The sequence below is a fragment of the Diorhabda carinulata genome, chromosome 5, assembly GCF_026250575.1.
Source record: "Diorhabda carinulata isolate Delta chromosome 5, icDioCari1.1, whole genome shotgun sequence".
In the NCBI taxonomy this organism is placed as follows: Eukaryota; Metazoa; Arthropoda; class Insecta; order Coleoptera; family Chrysomelidae; genus Diorhabda; species Diorhabda carinulata.
This window is the reverse complement of record NC_079464.1, coordinates 17,019,833-17,034,315: the sequence shown is the minus strand read 5'-3', so window position 1 is coordinate 17,034,315 and position 14,483 is coordinate 17,019,833. Positions and strand designations below refer to the sequence as shown.

Genomic DNA, 14,483 nt, shown 5'->3' with positions numbered 1-14,483 from the left:
ATTTTTTTCAACATAGACTCAAATACGTCTGACCTTGATAAAAGCAACCGAATAGAAACCATTTTCATATCTTTAAAGGTATCCTCGTAAAAAATGATTTATAAGGATCTGCAGCTTTCAAATTTTTTCCAAAAAAATTGATAACTCAAAAAGTGTGCAATTCTCGAACAAAGTTTTCAAACAAATGTATACTGAAATTTTACGTAGAATTCAAAAATGTAATATTATACAGGGTGTTCTATTTAAAATAACAAAGTTACAGTAGAACCGGAAGTCTGCAATCTTTGAAAATATTTTAGTTAAAAGATCATATCCTAAAACCCAAACATAGAAATTTTCATAATTCTACTACTAGTATTTTGCTATATACAGATAATTTTAACTCGTCGTGGGACACCCTGTATAAGAAATAAAAATTAAATTTAAAACTGCCACTTGCTTGTAAATCAATTTAGAAAATTTTACTTGAGATATAAAATGAACCGAATAAGTAAGAACCGTATTTGTAGAATCCATGAATTCTGAATTATATTAAAATTATTAACATACCTTAAATAAACATGAAATATTTAATATAAGTGGACTTCAAATTTAAAAAAAATTTTGGTCTACCCCTATAATTTTATTGTTGCTAATGCCAATCTAGTTAATTCAAAATAAGTGATCTTTTTTACAAAACCCATTATGAAATATCTCAATATTAGTGAGAACACCTCTCCAATATCAACATTCTATTTTGCATTAGGAGATAGCAGATACTCTCATTAAAGATACACCATTATATGAAAAAATGAAAAAGATTAAAAAAAAAAAAGAAATATCCACCCGAGGAAAACAATAAGAAGAACAATATAATAAGTGTCAAACCTAAAGTATATTTTCCGCAAAGTCACATCAACATCTCGACTACCGCAGACTCATCATGTTGAGAATCAGGCGATGAGCCTGAGTACCTGATTTGTAACAAATGTTATTGTAAGAGCATAGAAATGAGTTGCAATAGACGGAGACAATATTTCTCATTGGTAAAGTCATTCAATGAAATAAAATTTAATTTCCATTGTCATTACTCTTACTGATTAATTTTTCATCATCAGCAAATGTATCCTACACCAATACATCATGGATAAGGCATTCCTTTTTCTTTCAACATTCCTATAAAATTATTTTCTCAAGTTACAATCTTCCATATTATTTGTAATTTGAATTATTATTGTAGAGTAAGAAATTTGGAACATTAAGAGAATTTGTATCTAAAAAATCATTGAAGCTCTTTCATACTTTTTCTGAACAGATTCTTCATATTCAAATAATCTAAAACCATTTCTAATGTTTTCTGATTTGCCATAGAAAAACAAATTAAATTATTTGATTTTATTCTAATTACTTTTTAAATGTATGTAAATAATCTAGAAAAATTGTAAAAAAATTAAACCAAAAAAAGTTGTTGAACAGTTTTTGAAAAGTGGAGCAATCTAAAGAAAGATATTTTACTACCTTGAAGTTTGAAGAACTAATCTATTTTCCAACTTGTTTCCTATATATTTAATTTTTAAGTGTATTTTCAAGTGCTGCTATTGAATTTTTGGTTAAAATTTCGTATTTCTATATGTTTCATATTTATATAATTAAAATTTTAATAAAACCCTAATAAATTACTCAAAATATTTATTCACAGAATAAAACTGAAGATGGAAAAAAGTGGGGTAACTTATACAAAATCTACCATACTTATTAGAGCAAAATTTAATTTCTCAAAGTAAACAGATTTTTACAAAAATGAATTATTTTTCATGTATGTACCTACTTAAGAATTTCAATTGTTACACCACTCTGTACAACTATTCCACTCAACAAATTCAAAATAATGAGTTGTTATACTGTAATTTAAATCTACTATTTGAATGACTTAATATAGAGCTTACATATTAAAATTTGTATATTAAATTCTACTCATAAAATTGCAAACACTATAACCAGGTTGCAGCTTGTATATGAAGCGACATTAATTGGGTGATCCGGATCGACTTCTGGATTTACTTCTTTCCTTGCTAACTGATCTTTCTTTGGAAGCCTCGCGGGATTGGGAGCGCTTGTCTGGTGTCCTGGAGTGGGATCTAGAGCGGGAATGGTCACGATCAGCGGACTTCTTTCTAGAATTTGACCTGGAACGATCTGACTTCTTACGAGAATTGGACCTTGAACGAGACCTAGATTTGGATTTTTCTCGGTCTGCTTTAGCACTGGCTGAGCGTGATCTAGACCTCGACTTACTCTTGGATTTTGACCGAGAACTACGACTACGCGACCTCGAACGTTTAGCTGAACGGCTACGGGATCTGCTACGACTGCTATAAGAAGCAGAACGTCTGCTCTTGGTCTTTCTGTCTTCAATTAAACGGAGTTTTCTACCATTCAGTTCAGTATCATCAAGCTTTTCAATAGCATTTTTCATATCAGAGTATGAAGCAAATTCAACAACACCTTCATTACGGTGCTGTTTATGAGCATCTGCATATGTGACTTCCCCAGCCTGACGCATGTAATCTTTCAGATCTTGCCAACTGATCCGGGACGAGAGGTTTTCCACAATCAACCTGTAGTTGGTGCGGGTTGGGGGTCCATACTTGTCACTATAGGAGGAGCGGTGGTCATCATTATTTCTGCTGCTTCGGCTGCTACCCGATGACCATTGGTCTCGACCTCGGGGGGTGCCTCTGGCCCTCTCAACCGTCACTCGCTCCCCTAAAAGTTTTTTACCATTTAATTCATATACAGCATCATCAGCATCTCTATAATCGTCAAATTCAACAAAGCCATACCCGTTTTTGATGAGAACGTCCCTCATACGCCCATATCCTCGAAAGAAGCGCTCCAGGTCCCGCTCTGTTGTACCATAGGGCAGCCCACCTACGTAAACCCTAGATCCGACCATCCTGAAACTAAAATCTATGTACTTAACGGCAGCTCGGTCCTAAATGTATCCAGATCGTCCTTCCCGTATTCAACTTCACAAAGATACAGACCGTAAGCAGGCAAAATTTTTATCTGAGGATACCAAGAATAACGAGACGGCACCTCTAGCATCAATTTTATGTCCCTAACTTCAATTTTACTTCGTGCCAAAGCGATCAGTGCAGCAACTGTCCTTCGAACCTGTATAAAAAAAAAACCATTTGTACTAAATAATATCATACCTTGTAAACGGCTTCATCCGAAGCCATTTTGATATGTTTCCCTCCAAGCCCACCGGCCACTTTGTAGGTTAAGCAACGTGTCAAATAAATTCTCAATAAAAATATATAAAAATACATTCAGCCATTAAAAAATAATAAAAAAATATTTACTTGATTCTGAATATGATACTTGTCCTGCACAATATAAATAGATGACTTTGTAAACAATCAAAAACGAGACGTTAAAATATTACTTTAACACTCTTCTACAACGCACATCAAGAGAACTTTCTAGCGAAAGGAAGTTTGTCATTAATCAATGTTACCAATTATTATTCACACGTTACCACAACACTAGTCACGTTTCGTTAAGGTGTGTTTACACATGCACAAATAAACGCAGCTTTCACGGAGCTGGACCAGGCAATTGAGAATTTATATATTAGAAATATAAATACATATTTAAATCGTTGTAGAAATAAAAAGATATATGATATAAATATAATTTGCGCCCCACCCCTCAATATATTGAATATATTTAGAATAAAAATTGTATATTTTCTTACTTGTCTATATAAAAAGCCTTTAGATTTCATATACACATCTAAAAATAAATAATCTTCTGTTTTAGTAAATGGTGGCCAACTGTAGGAGCTATAACCAGGCCTTTCAATTTTTTTAATTGTTATATATTCTACTTCTCTTCTAGTCAATTTATAACCCGGTTGTTTGTTTTTTCCCATAAAAGTTCTAAAGTCATGATAACCTTCAAATAATTTGGCTCCTTCTCTCATTTTTTCAATATCAAAAGTGTCAGTGCTAAAAATGTTTATTTTTTCAACTTTAATAAAAAATAGCGTTACATTCACACCACTTTTATTTCTCAGCCTACTTTCAAACAAACAGGCAAAGTATAAGAAATATTTGAATTCTGAGCATAAGTCTACCTTTAGCATGTAATGTTGGCAACATTCCAAATGAATTATGGCAAACTTGGAATAAAATAAAAATTACTAGGAACAAGGAGGTTAGTTTAATTAAGTAAATGTAAAAAAATTCGTAAATTAATTCATTTCTAAAATAATACTGTTATTTAAAAACGACTAAAACGATTTGTAAATCTTACCAGAAAAATAAACATCTTCTCCACTCTTCAATAGGGATATAACGATAATGGATATTCAGATTTTCAGCATTTGCAGGAGCAATCATTAATCTGTACAAGTATGTCCTAGATAATGCATTGTAACGACAATGAAACGTTTCCGGTACGTTATATGTCTTCAGGATTCGAATAGGAACATCCTCTCTTTCAAAATATTTATTTAAACATAACGTTATTGTTGGAGGGTCAAAGCCTATTTCATTGTTTCTAATTAAATCTACGTGACATGTACTACCAAACGCGTTAACGCCTGCATCAGTCCTAAATTATGTAAAAATATTGAATTAAAAATTAATAAAATGACACGTTTATTCAAAACAAAACTAGGTTACCTGGAAGACATGATTACTATAGGTTCATTTGTTGGATTAAGTAATTTTAAACCCATCTCTAATCTACCTTGGATGGATAAAGGATCATCAATTTTGGATAAATTTCTATTTATTTGTCGTTGAGACCCTCTAAAACATGAATATTACAGGTTATATGCAAACATTTGACATAGAGTACACAATACCGAAATGATTTTCCAATGTAAGCAAAATATAAAAAATATCTATGAGAGCACATAATAAGTCTATTTTAAAAAGTTTTTATTTAAATAAAAAAAGTAAAAAACTTAAACAAATTCATCCACAATTTACTTCTTCTGTTTTATATTCAATTTTTTACTAATAGCGTGACATCCCCAGCCAGTGGAAGAAAATTTTTAGACTACGTTTAATCAGAAAAACCAAGAGAATTATAATATTTATGTAATAAATTTAATTGATATCTGTACACGGGAAACAGAAAAACTTATAATCAAACACTAGAAGATTATATGAATTAATTCAATTTATTTCTTATGTATAGATGATTTAGTGAAAATCATATCAAATTTAAACCTATTAATAATATACACAATAATTTATATGATTGTGTATTTTCATATCAACATTTTATTGAGCTTAATGGCTTCTAAGAAAGCAAATAATTCAAAAAGAACCAAAATGGATTCTAGCAATCAAACGAGGAGATTAAAAAAATAGAAGTACGCCACAGACACATTCCTTATATACTATTTTTAAACATAGAAGAAACATGGCGGTGTTCGGACATTATCCGACGAGCCTTTAAGTTATCGGAGATAAAAAATACTCGAAAGTTGCACAATTGAAGCATGTAAATTAAAGCAAATAATAGTGCCCATAGTGACAAAGTGTTTAAAATTTTAGTTTAGGAATAATTTTTCTAAGTAGTGCCTGAATTCGACCGTAAATTTTTTGGGTGGATTTTAAATTTCTTCCAACTGGTGAGTCTGCTGTTATTAAATTCACATTTAATAATGAAAAATTGTTGGATTTCTTTTATGTATGTATATGTGTCTATCTGTAAAACAGTTGAATGATAATCTTATCAGTAATGACGAATATTTACATGATTGTTATGTCAAATTGCTATATTTAAAAATCGGTTTATAATTAGGTTACAACATTTTAAACGTACGGATTTTAGTTTCTTTTTGCACTTCAGACGTTTTTAGATAAAAAATTTAGCCTATAATTTTTTTTCTATTTAAAAACATCTCAGATTTTCGGTATTCAGAGTTAAAATAGCAATTGGCATTTTTATGCATGATTCGCCAACGTAAATTATGTGGGTAAAAGTATATTGAAACCTTGTTGAACTTTTTTCCGGGAATAGATTGTTCTTGAGAAAACGACGAATATTTAAATAAAATAATGTTATGATGTCATTGCTACCTTCTTAAAAATTTTCAACTAATCTCTTTTCCAACAGTTTTGTGTAGGTAGATATATTTAAAATAATTTTTATAGGTATTTTCAACTCACAGCTGATAGGATGATGCCTTGTGTATTGTTCATTTTTTAATGAACCTTGTAGACTTTGAAGACTGTTGGTCAGAGTTTTCTATAAGTGCCTCTTTTTCCATTTGTTCCAATTTCTACATTTTCCGGGTAAAATTGAGATTGTAAATGTATCTAAAAATATCATTATACATAAAATAAAGACCTATAATTAAGGTTTAAGATCTGGTGTGATCAGAATAGTAATCGTTAGACATTTTGTGGCATTAGAATCAGTTATCAATACTTCTCAGTAGATTTGAATGTTGGAATCTGTAATCTTATATCTATAATACCATGATTATAATTCATTACTTCATTTTTTATAACTAGTGGGGTGCTAAATTACAAAAACAGTGATATTGTAGTACTTGTACTTAGTAAATTTTATTAAAATAAAAAAAAATATTTAGATCAGTGTTTTTAGTTTTTGCCAGTGTGTTTCAAAGCTGAAATACAGAATGGTATCTTATTGAATTCAAAATTAAGTAGAGCATCTTAATTTTCATAAAGTTTTTGTGTAATTATTATATTTGCTATATTATACCTTACTTACTGTGTAGGTAACTTATGATCAATCAATTACCAGATACCCCTTCCCTTCCAATTTGAAGAAGTGTTTCTATTGCTATATCACAAGACTGGTAGAAATAGCCTATAATATGATATCCAAGTTTTACAAAATTTATAAGTTTCCCTCTATATGAATGCCACCCCATACCATTACTCATCTGTCCCTATACACATTCCTTGGTTGTATGCAACATTCCACAAACCTCAAGTTTTTTCTGTATACTGCAAATGTGAATTATTGCCAAATAGGCAAATTTGTAGTCATCCCAGAAAACTCCTGTGGACCACTATCTCAAGTGTTCATAAAGTTTTCCTGAAGTAGTTGTTGTGTATATATTCTTAGCCCATTAGTTCATAGGGTATCTCCATATATTGGTACAGATTTCCATTAAAAGCTAAGTAGGGTGCTGGTGGGATGATTATATTTTGATTTTGGAGAGGGTTGAAAACAAACAGAAATTTTAGAAAGATTTGTGTTGTAGATTAGTAAGTAGATGACGAATAGCAATGGTATTGTTGTAATACCCGTTAACTTTTAGAAATTAATATTTTGTGAAATATGAATTGTTCTGGTTTTTCTCAAGTTAGGCGAGAGCCCTGTCATATATTACGACATCTTAATCCAAATTTTCTAATATTGTCTTGCTTACAGTTTCATAGTGTAGGTAGGCGTTAGTTAAGTAATGAAACAAGCCATGTAAAATATTTTATCCATCGTGTCAATTTTTCTTTGTTTGAAACAATGCTAAAAATATTTTTGTATCAGCTTCTTTAGGACATCTGATACTCCAATTTCCAATGTACAACTAATTTTTTATGAGCATCACAATTTGTCATCCCTTTAAATACATTTAGGTCATTTTTAATGTCAGTGCAAACATTTTTACGAGATTCTTACTATGCAAACAAAAGAACTTCAGACAGTATTTTGCTACAAATGTTCTGTATGAACACTTCTTCACTTTGTGCAGTTCCAGCAGTCAGTCATGATCAGATCAAGCCAGATTACTAATCAACTTTCATTACTATTCACTTCTTCCAACAAATTATAAGTTCTGTTTGAGTTTTCCCAAATTTGAAGTAAATTTTGACAATAATTTCGTAGTCTTTCATCACAATTAACATTTTTTTAACTAAATAACAAAAGAAAACAAACTATAAAGTGAATTAATGCCCAACTAAACTGATTTGTTTATAGAATGCTGCATTTAAAAGAAAATACTTCTTGATAACAGCAATATTCATTCTATATTACTTTGTAATTTAATAACCTCGCCTCGTATAGTATTGAAATAGATTTACTTCTCCATTTTTTCTTATTTTTTTTGGTGGTTGCATTAGTTCCTTATTCAGATCATTCATATTTAGCTCTAGAAAAAAATTGTCAAAAAACATAGTAAGCAACTTTAGACTTCATATATATTGGAATAATTCACAAATCTACAGAGTCCAAGCTATCTAAGATGCTGCACTACCTTCTTACAGGCGTTGGCAAATTACCGACTATATTCTGCCCAGATGATTGGCCTTTCAATTGAACTGTAGGTCCTTTCTATCCGTGAAAAGTTTCCATCTCCCAATTACTGATATGGCAAAAGAAGAAGTTGGATCTTAAGAGACGATAAAAATTATTGACCTTGTTAATATTCCCTAAATATAGGATTAGTCAATTGCATTGTAGGTACCTTCTATCAGCGAAAAGTTTCCATCTACTCCAATGCATCAATTAGTAGGTACTGTAGGCTGTGCTCAAAATTTGGTAGCTGATAAAGTTATTTGTTGGTAGGGCTGAACTAAGGTTAACAAGTCTAAAAGTCACTTGGCTGTTGTAGTGTCTTATTGGTCTTTCACTAATGGGTATTCCTACAACAGGACTTTCTTAAACTGTGAGTCTTATTACTTTTTAAGTTGTTTTATTCTTCTTTGAGTTAGTCTTTTATTCAAAAATAAATGTAATCGATATAAACTAAAAATGATGATCAAGGTTGTTGAACCATGGATGAACCAACTGTAAGTCACTTGAAATACATACTATTATCTGATAATTGATAAAATAAACCATCTAAATTTTTATTAAGAAAAGCAACCAAATCAAAAAATGTAATTTCCTTTAATTACCACGGGGGATGGTTTTGATTAGTGTAGTTTTGAACAATACCAAAGAATTGTCATTATTGAAGTTAGAGAAATTCGTGTCAAAATGAAAAAAATGGTAGAATACAATGTATATGTACTAAAAGTAAGTAATAGGAATATACAGCTGTGAAACAATATGATTAATATCTGCAGATAATGTGTTAGAAACTTAGAAGTTAGTTCCTTCTCGTCTTCTCATAAATTGAAGGAACTCTGAACTCCGATTTGCCAACATTGCCAACTTATTTTAAGTTCAGCTATATTATAACATAGAGAGTATAATTTTCATTACAGAGCAAGCTAGAATCTTTATTTTCAACTTACGAAAATGTTTCCACGTTGCTTATGACCGGATATGGCATTTCACTTTCACTATCAATTTCACTCAGGGCTATCACGCCTTTTCTTGTTTCTCTTGATCCCCACATTCTTTTATTTTGGAATCACTAACTTTATTTTAGAGTTTTTTCTTAAGTATATTCCTTTCTGAACTTAGTTTACTTTTTATTTTCTTTCTATCCCAAGTTTCTTGAAAAGTTTCATCTTTTTCTGGGGTTAAGTTTTGACTTGACCTCAGTTTATTTTTTATTTGTTTTCTATCGCAAGTTTCCTGAAAAAAATTATCCTTTTCTGAGCTTAAGTTTTGACTTGACCTCAGTTTACTTTTTATTTGCTTTCTATCGCCAGTTTCCTGAAAAATTTTATCCTTTTCAGGGGTTAAGTTTTGACTTGACCTCACTTTACTTTTTATTTGCTTTCTATCCCAAGTTTCCTGAAAAATTTTATCCTTTTCAGGGGTTAAGTTTTGACTTGACCTCAGTTTACTTTTTATTTGTTTTCTGTCCCTAGTTTCCTGAAAAATTTTATCTTTTTCTGGGGTTAAGTTTTGACTTGTCCTTTTGACTGCTACATCTGGTCTTTATGTTTATAAATTTAGATTGGAATAGTAATAATATATAAGTAATATATAAGTAAACTTATGGAAACCCCTTCTGATAGTTCTGGGCTTTTGCTGGTCTTCCAAAGTTGCTGCAACTTGAGGAACATTCTAACGAGAGAGTTGTAAGTTGAAGGCAAATAAATAGACACAATAGTATTTCAAGGAATTTTTTTTGTTGATTTGATTGTGGAGTCTTCATTTTTCAGTTACATTCGCCGCTAAAGATAATACATTAGAATTTTCCTCCATAAAAACTAATTTATCAAGAGGTCTTACACCTCATGCAAAATATTAGGAAGAACATCAATAGTGGTTAAGCTGTCGTTATTGGAAATTGCTAGTTTGGTCTTGAAAGATGAATATCTAACTTTAACAAGTTATTCTGTCAGGTGTGAGATAAACAACAGTTTACAACGAACAATCTGTTTCATGATTTTTATTTAATGTACTTGCTAAATTTTATAAAAAATTAAAGAAATTTACAGAAAACTTTTTGATCACAAGGATAATTTGGTGAGCCCAAACTAGTAAGAGGAGTATGTTTTAGTTATTCACTTTTAACTTTTGCTTCAGAGAAAATGAAAATATGTGGAATTTAATTTGAAGTTGCAAAAATGTTGTAGGTTGTTCTAGGATTGTTTTACTTTATTCTAAAATTGCATTAGGCTGAGAATGAAACGCTTAGAACAAATTGGGAAAAAAAAGATTTTTGAGCTAGCATCCAGGTATCGTGATTGTGGCAGTTGTTTTGTGTTCTAGGTTTGTTCTATATCGTTCTTAAATATAACGTTTCAAAAAATATTTCTCACAAATTTCGAGAAAATACTTTTTCAGCTATTTTATCTATCGCTATTTTGATTATTGTTCTGAGTTGTTTCAAATTTGTTCTCAATTATTTCAGAATATTGCTTTAAAAAAATTTTTTAGAGATTGTAATAACTTGTCTTAGAAGAATGTGGAAACTAGAACAACCACAATAATTCATAATAGTGATTTCTCAAAATTAGGTATATCATATGTAAACAAAGTGAGTTTTATGTATGAAACGCCTCAATGATCTCGGTCTTGGTCTTGTTATACGATCGGTATTATGATGGTATCTACATTGTTGTCAGATTTTTCCTTTTTCTGGAAACATAATGAACTTTGTTCAGATGCTCAAAATGTCTACTTCAATACAAGCCATGCGATTTTCAAACTTTGCAATACATTTTGAAGATCCCCGACTGTTCAATTCTTCTTATTTCTGTGGTAATCCTATCTTTTAATTTCTGAATATTGACAGGTTTTGTTCTATAAACGATTTTTTTTAAGTGATCCCACAGGAAATAGTCTAAAGAATTCATGTCGGGTGATCGCTGGGGCCATTCGATAAAACTACGCCTTCAATCCATCTTCTGGGAAACACATTATTTAGGTATTGCCTCACCACACACTAATAGTGAGGTGGGACACCATCTTGTTATAACTAAATGTTGTCGTTTGGGACCAATTATTCTGTCGCCTATTAATCCAGCCCATACATTCAGTTTTTCGGGATATTGGGTGTGGGATTCACGTATCCAACAAGGATTGTTACGTGACTAGTATCTACAATTATGCCGATTTACGATTCCATTAATACAAAAAGTAGCTTCATCGCAAAACATAATATTATTTAGAAAATTCTTCACTTCACAAAAACCCGTTTACGATATACTTTTGATTTTATGTGAATTGAAATTACCTTGAGGTTTTTTAAAGTTAGGCTATGCTTTTAATGATTTTCATGTTAAGAATATTTGCAATTTTCCCAAGTCATAATATTTTGAAAATCACATAAATCCAGATGTCAACAGGTGCCAGAAATAGTCACATTCTAAAAATAAAAATACTATCTATCTATGTAATCTAGCCTAAACCTTGTATATTGTCATCATATTTAATGAGGCACTAGATATTATCTAACTAAGAATCAGAAGCGGCGATAGGATAGGGCGCGGTAGGGCGATCGCCCAGAGCCCCAGGCTTAAAGGGGCGCGGTTGGCGAGATATTCGAACGAAAATTTCCAGAACTCTGCGAATATTTCGTTATTTTAGCAACAATAAAATGGAACGTATTATCCAATCGCTGTACTGCATGCAGCTCATTTTAAGGGGCATATTCTATTATACAGTAACACATTATCTATTTCTTTTTAACATAAACATTCGAAAAGAGAGCTGGGAAGGAAGGACGGGAATCCGCAACTAGAGATAAACACAAGGCTGTTTAAAAAAAATGTTATTGGAAAAATACCGTGCAAATTAGATCTCTTTAAATTAATTTTAAGAGGTACCCAATCCCAAATTTTTATTTCCTATTTCAATGAACAACGTTCTTTTGGAATTTGAAATTTTGCAACACACGATGGGCACGAGATTTTGGAATTGTCAAGATGTATTCTTGTAAAAAATTTAACGCTCTACAAAAAAGCAGCTATTCTCAAAAAAGCTTCTTAACAATTTTTTGACATATTCAATCCTTCAAAAGTTATCAAAGGTTGAATTGGATCCATATTAATTTTTGACATTCTTCTATTTTCCAGCAACTTTGTCTATCGAGAATGAAATTGCCGATAATGTCGACTTTGATAACTTAATAAAAGATCTCGACGAGGCTAACAAAGTCAAATTTTAATAGTTTTTTTTAAATAAATGAATATAAAAAATGAAAATGCTTTGCCTTTTTTTCGTATAGATTTGAACAGCAGTTGAGAGGTGCCATAGAAATTTCACTCAGGGCGCTAATGGTGCTAAATCCGGCACTGCTAACAATATAAGAAATCTAAAGAATTAACACAGAAATATGATTAAAACAAAAAAATTTGTTAAATGACACAATATGAAAAAATCTCTCAACAGAGAAATTGGCTAAAACTACAAAACAAAATTAAACCTGATAAAATGATTAAGTAAAACAATATACAAACCATTTAAATATCATCCTACAAATTCGCACAAAAAAATAATCTAATTAGATCTCGGGAAGGTAACTTATACATCTATCATATTTCTTTGAACCGACCATATCGGAACCCCTCTAATAGGGGTTAGGACATTCGAATTTTGGGTGAGTCTCTGAATTGTCACTTTAAGTTGAAGTGACTGAAATAGATTTCATAAGATAAGATAAGAAAAAAAATAATAACTATTAGTTTTCATATATTTTTGAAAAACACAACTTCAAATCAAAGTTGTAGCTTTTTCAACTTTACACAAAAATGTTCGTTTGAAGTCACACTCCATTAATGATGTTTATAAAGGTTTATAGGGTTGCTAGAGCTTAATCTATAATAATTACAGCTTTAAAAAAATCGATGAAAATGACAATTTTTCTAAAAAAAATTGTTGTTTAAATGTTTAAAAAATTATGAATTTGAAATGTTACTAATGGAAATTTCCTTTTTATTGCATAATTCATATAATAGTCAAAACGTTTTATTGAGCAAACTCTTCATTATAAACAATTAAATAAATTTGTCTGAAATTATTTTTTAAACATTTTAAACAACTTTTTAGAGTTATAATTTTTTAAATCTATAATTAGTAACTCTAAACAGCTGTAAACATCCTAACTTTTGTAAATATCAATATTAGAGCGAAAAATATCGAAGGACAATTTTTGTGTAGAATAAAAAAAATTACAACTTTAATTTGAATGATTTTTCCCAACTTCTACCTTTTTTAATGAAAAGATACCCCTATGTAACTTATATTAAAAATTCAGGAGCTTACACAGAAATCGCATTTGATGACCCATTTTTATAGACTATTATCACTGTCCAATTATTATTTGAAAAAACCTATACATCGAAGGCTGATAAGTCATACCTCAAAAATATTCTTGAAAATCATACACCAAAGAATTTATAGTTCTTTCAATATAAATGACCGAAGAGAGTTATGCGAGGAACAATCCATATTCATACTAAATTAAGAAATGAAAAATAATGTTTACTTCCCGTATAAAATTCGGTAAACATCTAACAAACCGTCAGTCCACGTGGACTCATCTCTCCACTGTTTACCAATGAAAACGTGGAATCGTAAACATAAATGGATTTCTATTGGCCGAAGCTGTCGAAAGGCATATATTCACAATTTCTTTGGTACGATTCATTTAATTCATAAATTTCTTTAAATAAATAGAGATCGTTCTTTAGAACATGGGCTAATGAAGACAAGTAATATAGCAAAAAGTAGCAGATTATTCAGAATACAATTTATTATACCAGTTAAGAAACATTACGTCAAGTTTTGTCAGCATGTGATTTTAAACACAAGAAACTGAATAAACGGATGGCAATAACCGAATCGTCAAGGATCTTTCGATGGTAACAAGATGAATTGCGTCAAATAAAAGACTACCGAAGTTCAATAGACAAATAATTTATCTAGATGACACATGGTTTGATATGACAGACACGATTTAGTAAATTTCGGTTGGGTTGACAATAGTAAAAATTGCTGTTTGAATGGGCGATGTTCTAAAGGGAAACGCATTATATTATTAAAATCTACCAAAAAATTAAAAACTGTGCAGTTGATTATCATGAAGATATGAAAGCAGAATTATTTGAAAAGTGGTTTAATGAACAGTCAATAATCGTTATGGGCAACGC

At 30.7% G+C, this 14,483-nt stretch overlaps 3 protein-coding genes across 3 annotated transcripts in view; 1 reads left to right on the top strand and 2 right to left on the bottom strand.

Annotated features, from left to right (window-relative positions):
- Positions 1-1,653: 1,653 nt before the first annotated feature.
- LOC130894590 (serine-arginine protein 55) lies at positions 1,654-3,553 on the bottom strand. The gene is made up of 2 exons (XM_057801502.1): positions 3,348-3,553; positions 1,654-3,156 (listed from the first exon to the last, which is right to left on the bottom strand). Exon 2 carries the CDS (start codon positions 2,933-2,935, stop codon positions 2,006-2,008), a length of 930 nt encoding a protein of 309 aa, XP_057657485.1. The 5' UTR covers positions 2,936-3,156; positions 3,348-3,553; the 3' UTR covers positions 1,654-2,005.
- LOC130894524 (tRNA pseudouridine synthase-like 1) lies at positions 2,950-5,260 on the bottom strand. Its single transcript, XM_057801405.1, has 5 exons — positions 4,859-5,260; positions 4,674-4,802; positions 4,303-4,602; positions 3,743-3,995; positions 2,950-3,156 (listed from the first exon to the last, which is right to left on the bottom strand). The coding sequence occupies exons 1-5, from the start codon at positions 4,909-4,911 to the stop codon at positions 2,950-2,952; spliced, it is 942 nt and encodes a 313-aa protein (XP_057657388.1). The 5' UTR covers positions 4,912-5,260.
- A 149-nt stretch (positions 5,261-5,409) lies between these two features.
- LOC130894589 (uncharacterized) overlaps positions 5,410-14,483 on the top strand; it is a 62,579-nt gene continuing 53,505 nt past the window's right edge. Inside the window, exon 1 of the mRNA XM_057801501.1 lies at positions 5,410-5,635. The gene's annotated coding sequence lies outside the window, so the exon portion shown is untranslated. The remainder of the gene's footprint in view (positions 5,636-14,483) is intronic.